This window comes from Etheostoma spectabile, chromosome 23, assembly GCF_008692095.1.
Source record: "Etheostoma spectabile isolate EspeVRDwgs_2016 chromosome 23, UIUC_Espe_1.0, whole genome shotgun sequence".
NCBI classification, from domain to species: Eukaryota; Metazoa; Chordata; class Actinopteri; order Perciformes; family Percidae; genus Etheostoma; species Etheostoma spectabile.
Window position 1 is genome coordinate 5,351,860 of NC_045755.1, and position 21,348 is coordinate 5,373,207.

Consider the following 21,348-nt stretch of genomic DNA (forward strand, 5'->3'; position numbering starts at 1 on the left):
GCCGAATCTCTGGGATCTCTGTTTTTTTCATTTTCAATCATGACGTCTATATTACTATTTGCTAACGTTAGCGCCATCAAGTTACAATGATTTGCAGTTAGTGAATGCCGGCACAAAAATAAATAGTAAAGTAAAAATATCTGAAAAATCAAAAGTATTAGTGCTTTGTTACTTCCCATCTCTGAAAATGTATTTAGCTAATAGTGTATTTAGCTGCTCAGATTAACATACTGTACATACACAGTCATTTTGGAACTCTTGATATGTTTACTAGATACTTTATTTTTTTTTTTTTAATCATAAGAAATTGTCAGTATTTATCAAAATGTTATATTGTTGGTTAAACACAGAAAGCACAGTAAAGTGATTTCCACTTAGTGGAACTGGTCTAACAAGAGTCTACAGCCATGCTAGCAGCTCTGACTCTGTGGCGCTACATGCTCAATGCTAATGCTAACATGCTCACTATGCTAACATGCTCACAGCTACATTGTTAAAATGCTAACATTTATCAGGTTTGTTTATAGTGTTAACTGTTTTAGTTTAGCTTGTTAGCATGCTAGCATTTGCTAAACACAAAGTACATCTGAGCCTGATGGGGAAAATATTATTTTTTTAGTGTTGGGTAAATTACAATTTTGACCTGCTGATGGCACTACATGAAAAGTGACCTGATTCACCAAAGCATGTTTTTACAGAAGTGATGTAAGAATAAAGATTTGGCTTTGTAGGGAAGGTATTGTATGTAACAAAAAAATGTCAAATGTAATGTAAACTTAGTCTAAAGTCTTCTTGGTCTACATACAAGTCACCATGAATCCATGTAAAAGCTAAAGTCATGCCTCTGCTTGTAGGTGAAGGCAGTGAAGAGATCGGGAACATGATTCAGAACTACATCAAAGAAATTGAGGAGCTCAGGTATGGGGTGACCACTTAGTTCATTTATTTTGGTATTATTCTTTTAATCAGCCATTTCTAACAATTAAAAACAGTTGTTCATGCTGTGTGACGGTAAGAACTGTTATGTTTCCCACTTGGATTCAGAAGCAGACACTAAGCAGAGGTAGAATCAACTCAGGCAGGTTTATTACAAAAATAAAATGTGCAATAAAATGATAAAAACAAAAGGGGCAGTGGTGGAAAGTGGACACCACACGAGATGGACCGGCAGCGCACACACACAGGCGGGCCAGGAAAAACCACAGTATATCAAACAAGGGACCAAAAAGGACAAGATATAGTAATCTCACGGAACTATATTTATTATTAGTTATAGTTGTTATTATTATTTTTTTAATATTATTATTATTTTATTATTATAGTTTAGCCGTAGCATTGTTATCTCAGAGGTGACTGGATAAACTGGCGAAGACTGAGACGCTGCCGTTGATCAGGTGAGGAGAGCAAGGGAAGCTTAAGAGACACTACTACCACACACACACACACACACACACACACACACACACACACACGTGCGCGCGCGCGCGCACACAAAAACTGGTCAGAACATGACAAACAATGACAGACAGAAACAGCAGGGAGGGGGAAATAGAGGGAACAAGAGGACTGAGGGAGTGGCACAGCCAGACGATGACAGTAACACTCTCATTCCCCCCCCACCCCCCCCACCCCCCTTCCTCTCAGAGCTAAACTACTTGAAAGCGAGGCTGTGAACGAGAGCCTCAGGAAGAGTTTGTCTCGGGCCTCCACACGCCCCTCGCTTTACGGCGGCACCGGCGGCTCCTTCTCCCCTGCCCTACTCGCCCCTGAGAAGGAGGCCAGCGACGTCATCGAGATGGCCAAGAAAAGCCTGGAGAAACTAAAGAAGAAGGAGAGGAAGAAGAAGAAGAGGTATAGTTTATCTCCCTGTTCCCTGCATTAGCACTGCACACCCGGATGTTGGTCTAATGGAAGGAAGGCTGGATTTAGACAAGATGATAGCAACAGCTATTAATGATGATGGCTGTCTGTCGAGGTCTGGCACGCTGCGGCACACTGATCATTGCATTCATAGTGAGCAATTTCATTTGTGATGTGGTCATTTTGTTTTTAGCAGGACTCTTTAAATCTGTCTTTGTCATCTGCATCTCCATAAGCAGTGTTCCTCATTCAAACACACTGTTTGGGAGAGTCTCTGCACTCGCCCCGCCTTTCTTGCTGCTCTCTCACTTTCTGTTTTTCTCCTATATCCTGTAATATCCCCTCACTTGCCCTAACTTCTGCATCCCGTCTGCCCCTCTCTATCTCCACCTCACCTCGTTACCTCACCATCCACACCTGCCATCCTTTTCTCTGAAGACTGAGGCGATTTGAGGAGAGTCACCACCCCGAGGTTGAACACACCAGGTTGGCTGCATCCCACCCAGGATTGGGTCAAATCTGAAGCTGGGTCAATCACTAGCAGTGCAAATCATGTCTTTTTGTGCTCAGATTGAAATGCACCAAATAATCAAAACAATTTCAGTTGATTGTTTACATATGTGCCAGCCCAAATCTCCTTTTCTAAGTTCCCTAAAGTGACTAACTTCTTCTGCACCCATAGGTGGTTTACCCACCTGGAGGGAAGCAGATATTCTAACCTCTTAACCCTCTGTTCTGTCTCTCTTTCCCTCTTCACTGCAAATAGCAAGATGTTGATCAGATCTCATCATGAGTGTCCAAACCACACGTGGCAAACTTCTGGCCCGTGAGCTAAATCGGGCCCCTCGCAGATTTTGTTCCAGCCCGCATATCAATTTAGATTCACAATACAATTTTGCCCCGCCACGTTTTTGTCACTTTTTCATTTTTGTCTTTCTATGATAGCTGAGGAGCTTCCTGACTTTTTTAGGGCTTTATGTCGCCCAAACTGTAATTTGAAAGGTAAATGAGACATGCAATAACACAGTCAGAGACTTTTCCTCTTAAATTAAATAAAAGCATCATAATACACATCTCCACATGTCTGGCTCTTGATATAATTCTCTTTTTCCATTGTGGCCCTTAGTGAAATTGAGTTTGACACTCCTGGTCTAAACCTTAAAAGGAAGAATAAAAAAATGGGGTTGGAGTCAAAATATCAAGATTGATGTTAAAAATAAAATCATGTTTTTATGACAATGGTTAGTAGAATACGGTCAACAAATCTTAGTAGTGTGTGCCGGCCTTCAAAATCAGTTTGTAATAATAACTGTTACTGGTGATCACTTAATCATTTTTGTCTTTCACTGTCCCAATAATGTCACACACCATGCAATCACGATCAAATTATTCATTAATCCACTGATTCCACATCTGCTCCTGATCAAATGTATACTAATTTGCATGTGCACTTTACCCATCTTTGTTGTAATTTGAATTGCTGTTAATTTCCAATCGGAGCTGCTTTGTAAGCGCTCGGTTGGCAGCTGAGTAACTGTGTTTTCTTCTTTCAGTGTAATCAGAGAGGAAGTGCCTGACAACGACCACGAGCGGGGCAACGAGGAGACAGAGGTGGAGAATCCCTAGATCAAGCTTTTTAGATTTCTGTTTAAAGATCACACAGTGTGTGATTTTACTGTCTTCTTCACACGTACTGTATATGCGCGTATATGTCGACAGGAGGGCAGCGACCACGAAGAGGGCGAGGATGCAGATGGAGAGGAGGAGGACTTTGACATGGCGGGAGATGAGACGTCCGACGATTCTGACTCTGACGAACTGGAGGAGAAAGGTAAAATTAGCCGTTGTGTACGGCTTCTTTTCTGAAGTCCCGGTAGGCGGTATATATGGAAGAGGAGTCAGGATCTGACGATGTGTGTTGTGCGCAGAGAACGTCCAGGCCGACCTAGCCAACATCACCTGCGAGATCGCCATCAAGCAGAAGCTGATAGACGAGCTGGAGAACAGCCAGCGGCGTTTGCACACTCTAAAACAGCAGTATGAGCAGAAGCTGGCCATGCTGCACAACAAGATCAGAGACACCCAGCTGGAGAGGGACAAGGTGCTGCATAATATGGGTAAGAGACACATTCAAACAGATGCTTGACTTTAGGGACGGACATTGTAACGGGTCCCTAAACACCTCTCTGAAACAGATAAGATAAGGGAATCTACTCAAGTAGAGTGTTTCATTGGCTGATCTGTACTTGTAGGATATTAAAATGTTGGGTAGTTTAATTTATAATAAAATATTTTTTAATACTTGTGTTTTGTGTGCAAAAAATTTGTAAAGTTTGTAAAGTAACTAGTAACTAAAGCTGTCAGATGAATGTAGTGCAGTAAAAAGTAAAACCTTTCTGAAATGTAGCGGAGGAGAAGTAGAAAGTAGCAGGAAAAGTAAAGAAAGTACAGTACTTTCATTCCATTCCACCACTGCTGAAAACTTCATCGTTTCGTTGTTCATCTTCAGGTTCAGTGGAGACGGGTACGGAGGAGAAGGCCAAGAAGATCAAAGTTGAGTATGAGAGGAAGCTGAGCTCCATGAACAAAGAGCTGCAGAAGCTCCAGTCAGCCCAGAAGGAGCACGCCCGCCTGCTGAAGAACCAGTCGCAGTACGAGAAGCAGCTCAGGAAACTCCAGCTGGATGTGACCGAGATGAAGAAGACCAAGGTAAAGGAATAGGTTGTGTTCCTTTTAGATTTTTTAACTTTTACACTTGTCGTAAACCCAGATCTAGGTCACAACAAAAAACTGGGGAAGCGTCACAAGATGCCAACAAAAGACTGTATTACAATAGGATATATAAGGTATATACTATATACTAAATACATTTGATACAAATACAAAAGGAACATCCGAACCAAACAAAAACAATTGCAGGGCTTCCGGTGAGCAACCGAGCTCCTCTTCTTGTTTCTGTGCTGAGTTTCTCCTGCTGTGTTGTGTTTATCCACCAGGTGGCGCTGATGCGTCAGATGAAGGAGCAGCAGGAGAGGAACCGAGTCACAGAGTGCAGGAGGAACCGGGAGATCGCCTCTCTGAAGAAAGACCAGCGCCGATCTGAGGTGAGAGAGATGGACACACTCGCAGAGGGCTATACAATTTGAAGTTTAAATTTTACATATAGTCATATTGCCAAAGTACTTGTGTTTGGTTTATATTACACATGAGCAAATACATAGTCAAGGGTGGGGGTTGTGCAGTGATTCGTAATTTTAATCGCGGTTACGATTTCTGCTCCTAACGATCACAAAACACATAGTAAACCTTTTGCAACTAAACTGTTATTTTGTCTTGTGTTTTGAAAAACATAAAAAAAAATTAAGGGGAATTTTGTGTTTTTAATATTGATTTGTTTAAATGTTTCAGATTTTAAGTTTAATAAGTGCAACATTTTTCCAAAAGTCCACTAGTAATCCTGTTCGACGTTTACCAAAATAATCCAGATTAGGATTTTTTCCCCGTAATCGAGCAAACCTAGTCAAGAGTAGACCCACCTTAACGCGTTTTTACAATGATACAACCCGTTTACCAACCTTTTTATTTTCCAACTTTCATTCCATCTTACAGCACCAACTGAAGCAGATGGAGGCCCAGAAAAGACAGCAGGAGTTGATTCTTCGCAGGAAAAATGAAGAGGTGAGACACACAGTCACAAAGTGGAGAGTACGGCCAATATCACTGGGTTTGCATCCACTGTTGTTTCCCGCTAATATGCGAAATGACTCTCTTTTTGTGAACAGGTGACAGCTCTTAGGCGGCAGGTGAGGCCCCTGTCTGGGAAGGTGAGCAGGAAAATCAGCTTACCTGAACCCCCCCAGGAGCCGTCGCATAGAGCCACCCCAGGAAGGATGAGTACATCAGGAGCGTCTGCAGTCAATGGAGCCAGGTGTGGTATCTGAGCGTGTTTGTGTGCGTCGCACAGTTGAGAGTGCGTGTTTAAACAGTTTGAAAAGAGCCGTATCTTTCTTCTCAGGAGTTCCCCGGTGCGGATGGGAAGTACCTACCTCAGCAGGACGGCAAGGGCCAAATGGCAGTCACTGGAGAGACGTGTCACTGACATTATCATGCAGAGGATGACCATCTCTAACATGGAGACAGATATGAACAGACTGCTGAAGGTAACGCATGACTTCATCAGATTCAAGATGGACCGGATAAATAAAGCAGTGTAAACTATAGTTCCAAAAACCCAAAGCTTGACAAATGTTTTGTTGTGTTACTATAAATAGCTTTTTTTGTCCCTTATTCTTCTTTTGTTTCTTTCCTTCTTGTCTCTTCTCAATTCTCTTGCCCTAAACCTCACAACCGCTTTAGCAACGGGAGGAACTGACCAGGCGGAGGGAGCGTGTGTCCAGAAAGAGAGAAAAGATGGCAGTGGAGGGTGCAGATGCCGACCGCTCCCTGGCCTCCCTGAACGAAGAGCTGGAGTCTCTGAGCGCCAACATCGACTATATCAACGACAGCATCGCCGACTGCCAGGCCAACATCATGCAGATGGAGGAAGCCAAGGTGAGGTGGTGGGGCATCCCAGGAATATTATTCCTTGGTAGTCATGATGCTAGTGGTTGTAATGCTTAGTAAATGAAGATGAAGTTGGGTAAAAGAAGCGTTCAATGGATCATTGTGCACAGTGATGTGTATCACTAGCTTATTAGCTTTACTTTGCTTGTACTGGACTGTAAAACTCAGTCAAACAAGTGGGAAATAATTGCACAGTTCAGCGCCACTGACCACCCCTACTAAATAAGCACCAGACATCAAACAGCTTACTTGTTAGAGTAACAATGGCTGAATACAACATCAACCACAACCCATTACTACAGCCAAAAGCGTAGGTCCAGTGGCCTAATGATGCACACTGAACAAGAGTTAAATTGACAAAATGTAATTACAAATGTGTTATTTTAAGAGCATTTTGTTCTGCATGGCTGCACATATGGCACATCCACTCTGTCAGACTCCCACGATGCTCCACACATACTGTAGTTTTTGATGAACTGTTATTGAGCTGAAAGAATGAGCAATCAGAAGTTACAGCAGGATGAAAAGTGGCTTCCAAAATCCTGTGGCTGCGGTCACTGGTGATAAACTGCAATGATGATGATCGGTTAAAAGCCTGAGGGCTACAGTGTTAGCACTGTTAGAATACTGTGTAAGATTATATGTTCAATACCTGTGGGGGCTTTGGATTGTGTTGCTAACTAACAGCTAGTATGAAACAAGTGAGTAACTAAACTATGGTGCACCATTGAAACTTGAGGAATCAGCTATTAAAGACTTTAGTAATGTGTAAATTGGAAACATTTATACTGCTGCTGCCCAATTGAAAGCCTCCTAATACCTATGTTAACAGGAAGTCACTGTACCGTTAATAGCTGTAGTATAACTTTGAAAAATTACAGTTTTAGGAGGCGAAACTGATCCTTTATAAATGTAGCTATCTGCATAAGAAATATATGTGTCAGAATTAGTTATACAGTTTACAACGAGAAGGAAATCTCTGATTAAGCTAACCTAATATGACATTATTCGGCCTTTTAGGCTATTAACTAACATTTTTTAGTTTGAATTAGCTAAATTGGGTTATGTATGTGAAATGTAATTTTAAACCATATATGTATATACAAGCATTTGAATCAAATGTCATGCCCGCAGTGTCAAACATATTCCCACAACCTATTTTACTTATCAATCTAACCGAGCAAACGTAAGCAAGCTGAGGTTAGCTTTGCAAGTAGCTTTAGTTAGCTACGCAACACCCGGCAGTTGGGTGTGAGTATTTATAAACTTTCATAGTCATGGTTCCATTATGGACTTTTTCGGCATAAGAACTAGCTTTAGAGGTGCTAGTAGGCTGTTTTTGTTACATTTGGACAGAGCCAGGCCAGTTATTTCCCTTTTTTTCCAGTCTTTAAGATAAGCTAAGATAACTTAACCGGCTGCTGGTGGTAGCCTTTTATTTAACAGACAGATATAAGAGTAGTTGCAATATTTTTGTCTTTCTCCAAGTAAGAAAGTATATTTCCCAAATTGCACAATTTTTTTTTACAATGAATGTGCTTGTGTTCTGCTACAGGAGGAAGGAGACACAGTGGATGTTACTGCGATGATCAGCTCCTGTAATTTATCAGAAGCCCGCTTCCTTCTGGATCATTTCATGACTATGGCCATCAGTAAGGTACCGCGCTTACTTACTTAATGTTATTTCAGTCTTAATGTCATCAGTGTGTCTTTGTTTGTGTGTCTTTGACAACAGGTAAAGTCTGGTTTTTGTATTTTTCTGGAAGCCACTTATTTTACCTGATTAAACCCTTTGCTGTTACCTTTATTAAGACTGCTAGCATTAAGATTGATCATGAAACCCCACCCCAGCAAGTTAATCAAGCAATACCCATATATACCAATATAAAATATAATATAATAAATGGACTGTATGAATTTCATTGAATTGTGATTACTTGTTTATACCGTTGGTTGTTGTGGCAACTTGCATATAATTTGTCTGTTCATCTTAATCTTGCTTTCGTAGTCATGGTTCCATTATAAGATTAGATTGAATGAGACTTTAAATGGAACAACTTGATTAAATTAGGCTTTAATTAAATTAGATACGATTAGATTTGATGAACCCTAATTGGTCCAGTAAGGAAATGAAATCGATGCAGAGGCAAAGAACAAGACAAATAGAACACATTAGGGAGTGGAAGTAATTACATAGGTAAAGATACAGAACCTACATTGGGTTGGCCTGTTGAGAGATACAAACAGTAAAAAAGAATGTACTGCCGTGTCTCCAGTGATAACCCGTCTCCTATGCCATCATGTGTCAGGGCCTGCAGGCGGCTCAGAAGGATTCCCAGCTGAAGGTGATGGAGGGCCGGTTGAAGCAGACGGAGATCAACAGCGCCACCCAGAACCAGCTGCTGTTCCACATGCTGAAGGAGAAAGCAGAAATCAACCCGGAGCTGGACGCTCTGCTGGGCAGCGCTCTGCAAGGTGGGAAACAACAACGCATCCATACCGGTCTGAGCATGTCTGTCACAATCACTTTTTTTTTTTGCTGCATTTTATTTTGTAGGCCTCACTTCTTTGTAGTTGTGCAAAAACAATTGATGCTTGAAATGCAAAAACATCAAGGCCTGTAAAATAAAGAGCGGCCCTTTTCTCATCTTTGGGTTGGATTTTGATTTGATTTGTTTTCTCTGTTGTGTTGGTGTGAACTCAGAGTTAGGTTACCTGTCACCAGGTGAGTACGGGTTGAATAGCAATGTGTTTGAGAGAGCATGGCACATGCGCACTACAAGATTTCCACAACATTTTACCTCTAATTAAAGGCATATATGCAAGCAAACTAAAAGATTAAATTAAATTTATGTTTAGAGCTGTTTTTTGTCTTCAAAAAACTTTTATTTATAACATTCACAAAGAGTTACAAACGAGACGCTGGGACATAGGAACGCGTCCCAGGGCTTTAGAACCTTTTTTAAACTTTGGTCCCACAAGTACATTTAATCTTTGTTAAGTGATGTAACAGCGCAATGTCTGGCTTTTTTTTTTACAAAAATTATATTTAAAGACTTGGGATGTAACAATACATTCAAATCACGAATTTATACGATTTACGATTATAGTAACATAATGAACTGCAGACAAATGACAGAACAATATTACTTTTTTTTATGTAAACTGTACAAAACAACATATGCGTCCTGTAAAGGGCAGTTGGAATTGGATTTTAGCTTAAATTACAAAAATTACATTTTTAAAACAAATCCCACATCAAAATTACTAAATAAATAGCCGACTGAAGTCAAACAAGTGAAATTGAAATTTATATCTCAACCAGTTTTAATCTTTAACTACTTTAACTTAAACTATTTTTAACCGATTCACAATTGTTACATCCCTACTAAAGACCCAAGGTGACTGTCTGACCTTTATTTTTTATACTTGATGCATTAATGTGCTCCTGATAACTATATTTCTACCCTAGATTCAGAAATCTTGTAGCGTGCATCAACCCGCCCCCATTTAAAAACTAACCCAGTTGAAATAACTCTGCCATGTGCATGGTGTGTTGTGTTAAGTTTCCCCTGTTACATCACCTGCTAGCACGTCCCTCTCACTCAGATCACTAAATGTAAGCAGCAGTAAAACATCCACGCTGCCGCAGGACCCAGAGCTTAAATGTACACAGCAGTCTGTGTGTGTGTCTTTCTGTGTTTGTGTCTTCCTGTCTCTCTTATGCTTTCTCCATTCGTCCTTTACACGGGATAAATACTCCCAACACCTTAGCTTCCAGTAACACAATTCCCCCCAATTGTCACCCTTTATCTAAAACTAAACCCAGTGGCCCCTGAGCTGCTGCAACCGTAAAATCATTGGCGTTGGATGCTGTGTCTTGCAAGATTTCTTGAAAACACAGTTTGGAACCCCAATTGAGAAATCCTATTTTTCACAGAAAATGGAGAAGACAGCAGTAGTGACGAGTCCACCCCCAGTCCAGCTGCAGAGGGCAGGTAAATACAGACACACATATTCCTTTATTTCATATAAAAAATTCAACAGCACTTATTTTGACCTTGATACTGTTATACGTATATTATATATGTGCAGAAAAATGGTATTTATGTTTTCATGTGCCATGTTTAACTGTTACACTAAATAGGTTTTTCTCATAGTAGGAAAAGCACAGGTGCAATTGATGACTTTAATTATGGCCAGTGTTGCGGAGTAACTAGTAACAGTGTTACGTAATACTTTTTTAAATTTATTTAAACTTTGTTTGCATTTTTAGGCCTTTATTGAGGGGGAATGACATGCAGCAAAGCACCATATGTCAGACCCAAACCATTGCGTAATTTAATTACAAAATAAAGGTAACTGTAATCCATTACAGTTACTTGGGAAAAAGTGTAATGAAAAAACTTACCTTTGAAAATGATTACACTGGGTAACCCCCAATGTAATCATTTTTGTAATCTGAATATTTTCTGGAAAACGCTAAGCTATATGTCAAATACTATTAATTTGGTTGCTTTGCAATGTCTTTTTTTGACATTTCCAGCCACAGCTGTTTAGTAAAGTGTGATGCTATTCTGATGCTTTCAGTGGGTTCCGATGGTTGAATTTTCAGCGCCACTCATCTTGACAGTTAAATTGCCTTGCAATCTGTCTGAGAGTCGCCACTATGGCGACAGATAAAAACACGTCCCAGTGCTGGAAATATTAAAAAAAACAGTTCATACAATGATCTGAAAAAGGTTCAAACATAACCGTGCAATGTAAAGAATGCCATAAACATGGAAAATGTCAATGTCCAACTGTTTATAATCTTAATTCATGTATTGAAGGATTTTAGAAGGAGTTCGGCAGTAGTCAGTGGTGAGTACTTCTGTAAGGTTAACAATTAAAAATGGTTAACAGTTGAAAACATGCATTATAAATTTAGAAAAGCAATCAAAAGGTACCAAGTTACATTACTTTGAAGTGATTGAAATAGTTACAGTATTGTTACACTTTCAAATAGGGTAACTTGTCATCGGTAACCTATTACGTTTCCTAAGTTAACCTTCCAACACTGATTATGTCTGCACTCCATTTAGCCGTGATACTTCCAGGCTCACCAACCTGGCTTACTGGGACGCTCAAATTACACAAGCCATCGTTAATGTAATTAATTACACCTGTGTTTTCCCTGCTACGACTAGTCAGCATGTCTGCTGCACAAAAAGTGCTTTAATGTCCAAGCAGTGTTTTGATTCCACAGCACACAGGTGTTCTGAATTCTGGCTAATTAGACCACTGCTAAGTCCTATGGAGAGGCCCAATTAGGCCGCATAATTGTGTGTGTGTGTGTGTGTGTGTGTGTGTGTGTGTGTGTACGTGGTTGGGTGGGTTGTGTTTGCTGGTGTTTGGTGTGTGTGTGTGTGTGTGTGTGTCTGTGTGTCTGTGTGTCTGTGTCTGTCTGTCTGTGTCTGTCTGTCTGTCTAATACACAGATACAGTATATGTTTTAAAGTATCTTGTTTTGATATAGAAACCGTTTTTAGTGTCTTTATTTACAATACATTACTTAATTTACTAAGAACTAATATATGTACGGGTGAGAAAAGAACCCAAGGGGATTGTAATATATATATATATATATATATATATATATATACTGTATATATTTACATTTCACACCTCTTAGTTTTTTAGCCATTAAAATGCAACGTCTGTCAAAACAGCTTTAGAATTGTAATCAGTTTGGCGGTCCTTTCATGTACACCACAATCAGGTCAACATTTCAAGTTGTCCAGTATTTAGAATTATTACCAAACAGTTTCAGCAACCTCAGCTCTTCTTTCTCAACATGGTAAACATTATACCTGCTTCACATGAGAATGTTAGTGATTGAAAATCCCTCTCTTTGTTTCAGCACGCTGGCATCAGATCTGATGAAGTTATGTGGGGAATCCAGACCGAGAAGCAAGGTATACTGTACAGTGAATGGTACGGAGCCCCCCGGTGGTCAGCTGAGGAAAAAACTAAACCGTGCGCACAGAATACAAATCTGTTCCCTCATGTTTCATAAACTGTACGCACGGATACGCAAAGTTAGAAAGATATTAGGGGCCATGTATAAACTATGGTTAAGGTTAGTCTCCAAACTTATTTTTTTCAAGTAAGTGTTGTAGTACAACTAGCAGGAGACAAGTTATAATTGAAGTACGCTTGGAGACATTACTTCATTTAATCCTTAAATTAATTCATATTTTTGTGTCGGCGTTGTAGTTTTAGACGATCCCTAAGCACCGCCGGCTGCTACAAGAGACCAATGTTATTTCTCCAGGTTGGAGGACGGCTCGTTTTGATGAAAATGAGTTTGTAGACCATTGTTAACCTTACTGTGTTAAGAAATATGCGTCCTTTGTGATTTAATATAATTTTGCCATAGAGTAATTGATCCCAGAAATTTGAATCTGTGAATATCTTTTTAACTGACGTTTGCTGACGTTTATAAAACCGAGACCACGGATTATGAATCCGTGCGTACAGTTTATTAAACCAAGGGAACAGATTTGGGTTATGTACGGCTTAGTTTTTTTTCTCAGCTGACCTCAGGGGCTGCTCTGTAGAATGGCAATGTGATGCACTGTAAAAAGGTTTCCATGTCCAATATGCTGTAGTCAGTCAATTGTCCCATTTTCCTTCAAAAACCTCAACTTTTCCCGTCCCACAGTAGTTATTTTTAGGACTGGGAACAATTACAAACTGGTCCATTGACTTGTGAGTCAACAGAATATTGAGCCAAACACTTTTGGTCCCTCAGGCTCGGAGACGAACCACCACCCAGATGGAGCTGCTGTATGCTGGCAGTGGGGATCCGTCTTGTGAATCTCCCACCGGAGACTTCTCTGTCCCTCTGCTGCCGCTCTCAGAGCGCCTCGAAGGCTCGGCAGACATGCAGGGCCACGCGCTTGGTCAAACCCCTGACCGCGAGCAAACTGTTTCCCCATCTGCTCTGTCTGCCAGGCCAGTTGGCATGTAAGTGTTGAGGACAACATTTCTCAGCGGTAGACTGACTCAAGTTATTTCGCTCTGTCTGAAATGTTGAATATTTATTATAAGTGGGTGATCATTATCGTAAGTGATCATTCAGTCCTGTGTAAAGTATTGAAGACGGCTCCACCCTCCTGGAGTGTTATTCAGCACTGTACTGAAGTACAAAATGACTCCTGTCACTTATACTGTCTGCAGTTCTGGATCAAGGTCTCCTACAGGGACTGAGAGGAGGCTGCTGGAGCGTTCGCCGCTCAGCCGAAGGAAGGTGCAAGAGAAAGGAGCCACGGCGACACACATCCCAGCACCCACACACGCACACACACTTGCGATTAGCACAGCAGAAGCTAAAGCTAAAGGCAGTGACCACAAATCAATGTAAGTGAGAAGTGGCATCAATAGCAATGTTTCTCTTTAACATTGAAAATGTCCTTTCAGCTGTGTTAGTGTTAAAATTCAAGGCTCCCATGAAAGACAGTCAAAGATTTTGGAATGTGCAGCTTACATTTTACTTCATGTTACTTTGTTTTCTCGTTCAGGTTGGAGGACGCACCTGTATTTGAAGGCCATAGGTAATGTTCATGTCCTAAAGGTCCCATATTGTAAAAAATGTCTTTTTTTATTATAAAGCAGGTTGTGGTGCTATTTAAATGCTGTGAAAGTATTGAAATGCTCAATCCACAGAGAAATGCACACAGCGGGAATTTGGAAACTGTGCCTTTAAACAAGTTGTCGGGACTTTCCGTACGGTTGTGATGCCACAACTATACTATATAGATAAAAAGAGCTGCTATAGTGTTGTTACAGTCATTCCCCGGCTGCAATGGCGGTGAAGAGATTTCGAGAGCGCAGATGCGTAAGACCCAGAAACGCTGACCAATCAGAGCCAATTGGGCTTTTTCGCAAGGGGTTCTTAAAGAGACAGGCGCTAAAACGGAACGTTTCAGACAGAGGGCATGAAAAAAATAATGTATTTTTTGAACATTAAAGCATGTAAACAGGTTCTAGTAGAAACCCAAAATTAAAGTATGATCCTAAAAATGAGCATGATATGGGACCTTTAACGTGCATCTAAAGTCTTTTCAAATGAAAATCCATTGAGCTTCTTTTTAAATATAAAAAGTAAAGGTATTTCTGGTTAAACTCTGTTATTTGTATATTGACATCCACTGTAGTAGCACTAGTCACTAGGTATAGCTTTCTTCATGTCATGTGTATTGTAGAGGTGTGATCAACCCTGTCACGGCCCCAAAGAACAACCGTGGGGCCAAACTTCAGTGTGTCTACGTAGCCGAGGGGCACACCAAACCTGTTCTCTGCGTAGATGCCACAGATGATCTGCTCTTCACAGGATCCAAAGGTCAAAAACAGAATTGTTTGCAACTCAGGAAACGTATTGCTTTCTTCTTTCTTTTGAGTCTGTTCTCTAACATGTGTTCCATGTTTTCAGACCGTACATGTAAAGTCTGGAACTTGGTGACAGGTCAGGAGATCATGTCTCTTGCAGATCATCCCAGCAGTGTCGTCTCAGTCAGGTACTAGTATGCAGCAATAGTACAAGCTAAATAGCAGTAATGGTATTAAGTAGTAGTACACGGGGTGCTGTTGCTGAATTATTTTGTCTGTTTTCCTCGAAGGTATACTTCTAGTCTTGTCTTTACTGTTTCCACCGCTTACATCAAAGTGTGGGACATACGAGACTCCGCCAAGTGTATCCGCACACTCACGTAAGTTTATTTGTTCCTCTGACATCACATTGTCTCCGTTTAATGCCCCAATTAAAGATGGATTTTACTTGTTTTTTGTGGATGTCAGGTCATCAGGCCAGGTGGGTTCAGGGGACATCTGTTCCTCTGTCAGGAGTTTATCCATCCCACCGGGAGAGAGTCAGATCAACCAGATCGCTCTCAACCCTTCCGGCACCTTCCTTTATGCTGCCGCTGGCAATGCTGTGCGCATGTGGGACCTCCGCAAGTAAGTCAAAACACATATAAGGGTTCAAGCTGTACAAAGCATTTAACAGAAGAGATTGAATCTTCTTTTCTTTCCTTTCTTTCTTTAGGTTTGTGTCCACGGGGAAGCTGACTGGCCATTTGGGACCTGTCATGTGTCTGACTGTTGACAAATTAGGTAATGGACAAGACGTAGTCCTCACTGGCTCCAAAGACCATCATATTAAAGTAAGAGACACTTGCCTGTTTTTGCATTCCCATTTTTCTCTGTGTATGCAATAAACCAAACAAGGATTTGATGCATGGTGGGTATATCTGTGTTTGGTTTTCCAGATGTTCGAGGTGGCAGAAGGTGCTCAAGGTAGCATCAGCTCCAGCCAAACGTTTGATCCTGCTCATCAGGACGGTGTGGAGTCTCTGACCGTGCACGGAGATGTTTTCTACAGCGGCTCCAGAGACTACTACATCAAGAAGTGGGACTTAGGCAGTAAACAGCTGCTACAGGTACGCTGATACCAGAGCAGCATAGTGGAGCCAGAAGATTTTTTTCCTCCATATTTCAACTTAGGCAAGGCAAGGCAGCTTTATTTGTATAGCACATTTCAGCAACAGGGCAATTCAAAGTGCTTTACACGAAATCAGTTAAACAGATAAAACACAAGTACAAACAGTTAAAAATCCTAAACATTAAAAATTAATAAAACACTGAATAGACAGTTAAAAACAAAACGAAACATTAGACACATAAAACACAAAAAAAAAGTACAGTGCAGCATAAGAAATTTAAAGAATGAGCATTCATTAAAAAAGGCAGCATCAAAAAGAAAGGTCTTAGCCTTGATTAAAAGAACTGAGAGTAGCAGCGGATTGCAGGTTCTGGGAGTTTGTTCCAGATATGAGGAGCATGAAACTGAAAGCTGCTTCACCCTGTAGGTGCACTCTGGGGACAGAAAGTAGACCTGTCAGATGACCTTAGAGGTTGGGGGGGGTATAGTGTAGTAGCAGATCAGAAATGTATTTGGACCTAAACCGTAAGGATTTATAAACTAGCAAGAGTACTTTGAAATCAATTCTTTGAGACACAGGAAGCCAGTGTAAAGACTTCAGAACTGGAGTGATGTGATCCAGTCTCTTGGTCTTAGTGAGGACTCGAGCAGCAGCGTTCTGAATCAGCTGCAGCTGTCTGATTGATTTTTTAGGGAGACCTGTAAAGACCCCGTTACAGTGGTCAAGTCTACTGAAGATGAAAGCATGGACCGTTTTCCAAGTCCTGTTTACACATGGTCCTTTAACCCTTGATATATTCTTAAGGTGATAGTAGGCTGACTTTGTTTGTCTTAATGTGGCTGTTAAATTCAGGTCTGAGTCCATGACTACACCCAGATTTGGCTTTGTCTGTTGTTTTTAAAATTGTTGTTTGAAGCTGAGCGCCGACTTTTAATCGTTCCTCTTTTTTTCCAAAAACAACCACCTCAGTTTTTCCTTCATTTAATTTCAGAAAGTTTGGCACATCCAGTCGTTAATTGTTCGATGCACTTATCAGTTTTTGTATTGGACTATAGGCCCCTGGCGATAAGGTTATGTAAATTTGTGTGTCGTCCGCATAACTATGGTACTTATTTTGTTTTTCTCCATAATCTGAGCCAGTGGAAGCATGTAGATGTTAACAGAAGAGGCCCCAGAATGGAGCCTTGCGGAACTCCGCACGTATATTGTACGCTCAGATGCATAATTACCTATAGACACAAAGTAATCCCTATTCTTTAGGTAGGATTCAAAACAGTTTAGTACTAAGCCAGAAAGGCCAACGCACTTCCAATCGGTCTAGTAATATGTCGTGGTCGACGTGTCAAATGCAGCACTGAGATCAAGTAATACTAAGATTGAAATTTTGCCTTATCTGTGTTAAGGTGGATGTCATAAAGACTTGACAAGAGCCGTTTCAGTGCTGTGGTGTGGTCGGAAACCCGACTGAAAGGTATCAAAACTTGTGCTTAGTGACAAGAAATGGTTGAGTTGTTGAAAGACTACTTTTTCAATGATTTTACTTAAAAACGGAAGGTTGATATGGCCTATGTTGCTCATTAGTGACTGTCTAGGTTGTTCTTTTTTAAGAGTGGCTTGATTACTGCAGTTTTCAGGGCCTGTGGAAGAGTCCGAAAGAAGAGATGTGTTCACAATCTGTAGAAGATCAGAAGTCAAACAATTGGAAACATTTTGAAAAGTCCCGTTGGTAATATCAAGGAACAGGTGAGGTTTTCAGGATGTATAATGTCCTCCAGGTTTGTATGGTTGATCGGTGGAATTCTGTCATATTGGAACTTTTTGCTTGAACACTGTGACAACAATATCCTGAACTTGATATGGAGGCACTGACTGTTTGTCTAATCTTTTGAATTTTGTCTTACATGATCTGAAAAGAAACTGAGTAACTAAAACTGAATAATCTGAGACACAAAACAAACTCTGCACTAACTAACTGGCTGTCGTTTCCTCTGTTAGCAGTCTGTCAGTGCTCAGGCAGACTGGGTTAGCGCTCTGGGCGTTGTGCCAGGCTCCCCGGTGCTCCTTAGCGGCTGCAGAGGAGGGCTGCTGCGCCTCTGGCACGCCGACTCGCTAGCACCCCTCGGTGAGGTCCGGGGACACGATAGTCCCATCAACGGACTCGCAACCAACAGCAGCCAACTGTTCACTGCCTCAGAGTGAGTCACAAAACATGCTCATTTCAATTGTTGTGCTTTTTCCCATTACTGACAAGTGTACAGTGATTTGACTCTTATCAAACACACTGAATCTTAAAAACCAAAATGAAGCCAGTATTGAATATCATGACCTGTTTTTAGTGAACCTTTTCGTGTGTGTGTGTGTGTGTGTGTGTGTGTGTGTGTGTGTGTGTGTGTGTGTGTGTGTGTGTGTGTTGTGTGTGTGTGTGTGTGTGTGTGTGTGTGTGTGTGTGTGTGTGTGTGTGTGTGTGTGTGGTGTGTGTGGCAGTGACCGCACAGTGAAGATTTGGGAAGCCAAAGGATCTCTGGAGGAAGGAGTCCATGACATCCGCTTCCTCAGCATCACAGAACGGAACTGAAATTAAGGATCGTCTACTGGCCTTTACCCAATCAAAAACTACATCAACCATGACTTGATGAAGTCCCAGTTTTCAAAAGAATCTACTGATCCTTCACCGATGCTGCACAGGGATCAGTTTCAGGGAAGTCTAGATGCTATTAGATGCAACAACTCTTTGTCTTTCAAGCTGAGTGTATTTACTGATATTTTATGTCAAAACAAATCACAATGGAGCCTCTTAAGCCTCCTGTAGAGCTCCAGGGACTACAGAAGAGCCGTGGTGAACAGCATTTCAATTGGGCTGAGAGTCTCTCTCCTGTGCTTTCTACATTCCTCTCCCCAGTTCAGCACTAGACAACATAAAAACCTTGCATAGTGAATTTTGCCAGAGCTCCTGGGAAAAAAAAACACACAAAACGGGTTTTGGTAAAACGCTTTGCTTCCTCGCACTAATTGTTGATTGCCGAAAGAGACTGTGTCCCAAGACAAGACATGGAGATCTCCTCCTGATCACCAGCTGTCTATCGTGTGTGATGTGTGATTTGTGTGATTTGTGTGTGTGTGTGTGTGTGTGTGTGTGTGTGTGTGTGTGTGTGTGTGTGTGTGTGTGTGTGTGGTGTGTGTGTGGTGTGTGTGTGTGTGTGTGTGTGTGTGTGTGTGTGTTTTGTGTGTGTTGTGTCTGTTTCTCTGTAAGAAAGGACCAAATACATACTGAAACTGCACATGGTCTTATTATTCAGCTGTTACTGCCAAACCCTATAGTGGAGTGAATATCAACCTTTTCGAGTCGCGGCCCCTCAGAATAATCAGATTGGTGTTCCAGGATGTCCTGATGTACAAATTAAACACTAAATATAACACATGAAAGGTACCGAACTCACACAGTAATGTATAAACCATTTTTTTAACCATTATAATTATGTATTTCTTTCTCTACAACCATTAGGCAGCCCCAGGAAATGATCTTGTGTCCCCCAGGTTGAGAATCACTGCTCTAGTGGAACACGAGAGGCCTCTAAATAAAACCTACTGCACTCCTTTGACAAGGTCCTTACACATTTTCCAATTTTAAGTTCTGTATTTATTCTGGTGTTTTAGTTAGTGTTAAGTCAGTGGTTATTAAATCCACTGCTCGATGATATTAAGTCTCTATAGAACTGTGTGTATCACGGCTGAACGGCAGTATTCCTACCTACTCTCTTACCAAAGCAGAGAGCAGTAACTACAGAAAGTTGGATAAAGTTAGCTTGAAGTTTGCATGCAGCAAACTAATGTTTCCTTTAGCTTTCTTGTCCATTGACATTGATTATCTAGTCCAATTAATTAATCTATGATTCAACACATTTAATTAAGTGATTCAATGTTAGCTTTACCACATAAAATCATGTCAATTGCTCTAGTTTTGGAGGCTGAGACAAGAGTTATTGCTTCCTAACTAGCTAAGAGGCTAGCGTTTAGCCAGATACGTTTAACTGGTGTTTCTTGCTTTCTCCAGTATGATCAGATGTAGCTGCTGCCTTAGTAACGGATACAGTAAACTCAATTGCTAAGATGTTAAAGATTTTCAAAAGCTGATTGAACACATGGGAAAACATGGGTGAATTTGCATACATCAGCTTGGTAGTGTGGACTCAGGTTGTTTTTTAAGTTGTAATGGCATAATGATTTTGTTGCTGGTTAAACAGATTTCAAGAAGTCAAATTGTGGTGTTAACTCAGTTTTGACCCATGTAGCTTCTGCAGTTTTGGCTTTTTAGGGCAACATATTAAGTCTCACCTTTCCAAGAAAACCCTACAGTTATCCTACAGTAAACCCTGCTTGTATCTGTAAATCAACCCAGGCAGAGTATCTGTTACATCCAGATTCAAATAATACAATGTTGGTCCAAAATCACAACAGCTTCAGTATTTCAGTCAGCGATTTGTTCAGAAGTAGCAGCTGGGTTTTTGGTTTCAGTATTCCCTGCTTGATTCCTTTAGGCATTTGCAGCCTTAAATTGTGTTTTAGTTTCTTCTGTTCCTGACAGCACGCTCCCCTCTGGCAAGGAAACAATTTCTCACTTCTTTTTTTGATTTGATTTTGATTCTTCAAATGAAAAGGTTACTCACTGAGTGTTCACTTTCTCTAACCTTTAGTAGCCGTGCAACACTTTTAACGCTGCAGTACGACTCATCTAATGGAATTAAGCACCTTGTGGAAGACTGATATGACATGTACTTTGTGAAAGCATCTACTCCTGAAAGACGTGTGTGTATGTGTGTGTTTTTTAAAATCCAAATGATGCAATAAGTTCTCATTCCGTTCTCCATGCACAGTACCGTTCACCTCTGCTGTCTTAGTGTCTGTAAACACATGCTGCAGTTAACCATAAACATCATTCAATCTTTTAAGTGTGAGGTCTACAACGCTACTGTTTATTTATTGTTTCATTGAGTTTTAATTTTTTGCTGTTGTGTCTTCCTTATCAATCAGAGATTTTGAACTCATTTTCGTCTAATGCCTGACGATGGATTGCACAAAATAAATGGGATTGATTTCTGAATAATCAGAAGTGTATTATCAGTGCCTGCAATGAATCCTAAACTTCTGGTAGTGACTGTGGAATCACTACATGATAAAGGCAGACTGTCCCTTATTACAAATGTCAGGAGTATCCTTTCAATTTATTGAGAAACACTTGCTGCTCTGGCTTGGATATTGGAGGTGCGTTAGCATTAGCAAAGCTAAAGTCAATGGGACTAAAATGATTGCACTGAAAAAATCTAATTTATTCCAACTTTAAGTCAGTTTTTCCCCATTGTCTCATAACATAGTTTAATACAAGGAGTTCAAGAGATTTGTTACAGAAACAAGTTTTCAGTCCCGTTGACCTGTACTTGGAATAC

At 40.8% G+C, this 21,348-nt stretch overlaps 1 protein-coding gene across 6 annotated transcripts in view; it reads left to right on the forward strand.

Moving 5' to 3' along the window:
* The window catches only part of LOC116672929 (kinesin-like protein KIF21A), a 65,828-nt gene that overhangs the window by 27,593 nt on the left and 16,887 nt on the right, over positions 1–21,348 (forward strand). The window contains exons 10-37 of one of the 6 annotated variants that reach the window (XM_032504903.1): positions 855–918; positions 1,645–1,851; positions 2,299–2,346; positions 3,414–3,471; positions 3,580–3,691; positions 3,789–3,977; positions 4,370–4,569; positions 4,857–4,964; positions 5,470–5,538; positions 5,643–5,788; positions 5,876–6,020; positions 6,217–6,411; positions 7,979–8,080; positions 8,733–8,898; positions 9,128–9,148; positions 10,364–10,421; positions 12,325–12,379; positions 13,219–13,433; positions 13,647–13,826; positions 13,988–14,020; positions 14,672–14,808; positions 14,899–14,983; positions 15,086–15,175; positions 15,264–15,422; positions 15,511–15,628; positions 15,734–15,904; positions 17,903–18,102; positions 18,392–18,519. In XM_032504903.1, coding sequence (XP_032360794.1) covers positions 855–918; positions 1,645–1,851; positions 2,299–2,346; positions 3,414–3,471; positions 3,580–3,691; positions 3,789–3,977; positions 4,370–4,569; positions 4,857–4,964; positions 5,470–5,538; positions 5,643–5,788; positions 5,876–6,020; positions 6,217–6,411; positions 7,979–8,080; positions 8,733–8,898; positions 9,128–9,148; positions 10,364–10,421; positions 12,325–12,379; positions 13,219–13,433; positions 13,647–13,826; positions 13,988–14,020; positions 14,672–14,808; positions 14,899–14,983; positions 15,086–15,175; positions 15,264–15,422; positions 15,511–15,628; positions 15,734–15,904; positions 17,903–18,102; positions 18,392–18,482 — 3,422 coding nt within the window. In that variant the 3' untranslated portion in view covers positions 18,483–18,519. Of the gene's footprint in view, positions 1–854; positions 919–1,644; positions 1,852–2,298; positions 2,347–3,413; positions 3,472–3,579; positions 3,692–3,788; positions 3,978–4,369; positions 4,570–4,856; positions 4,965–5,469; positions 5,539–5,642; positions 5,789–5,875; positions 6,021–6,216; positions 6,412–7,978; positions 8,081–8,732; positions 8,899–9,127; positions 9,149–10,363; positions 10,422–12,324; positions 12,380–13,218; positions 13,434–13,646; positions 13,827–13,987; positions 14,021–14,671; positions 14,809–14,898; positions 14,984–15,085; positions 15,176–15,263; positions 15,423–15,510; positions 15,629–15,733; positions 15,905–17,902; positions 18,103–18,391; positions 18,861–21,348 lie in introns of those variants that run through there. The other 5 variants (XM_032504905.1, XM_032504904.1, XM_032504906.1 and 2 more) reach the window with 5 other exon arrangements.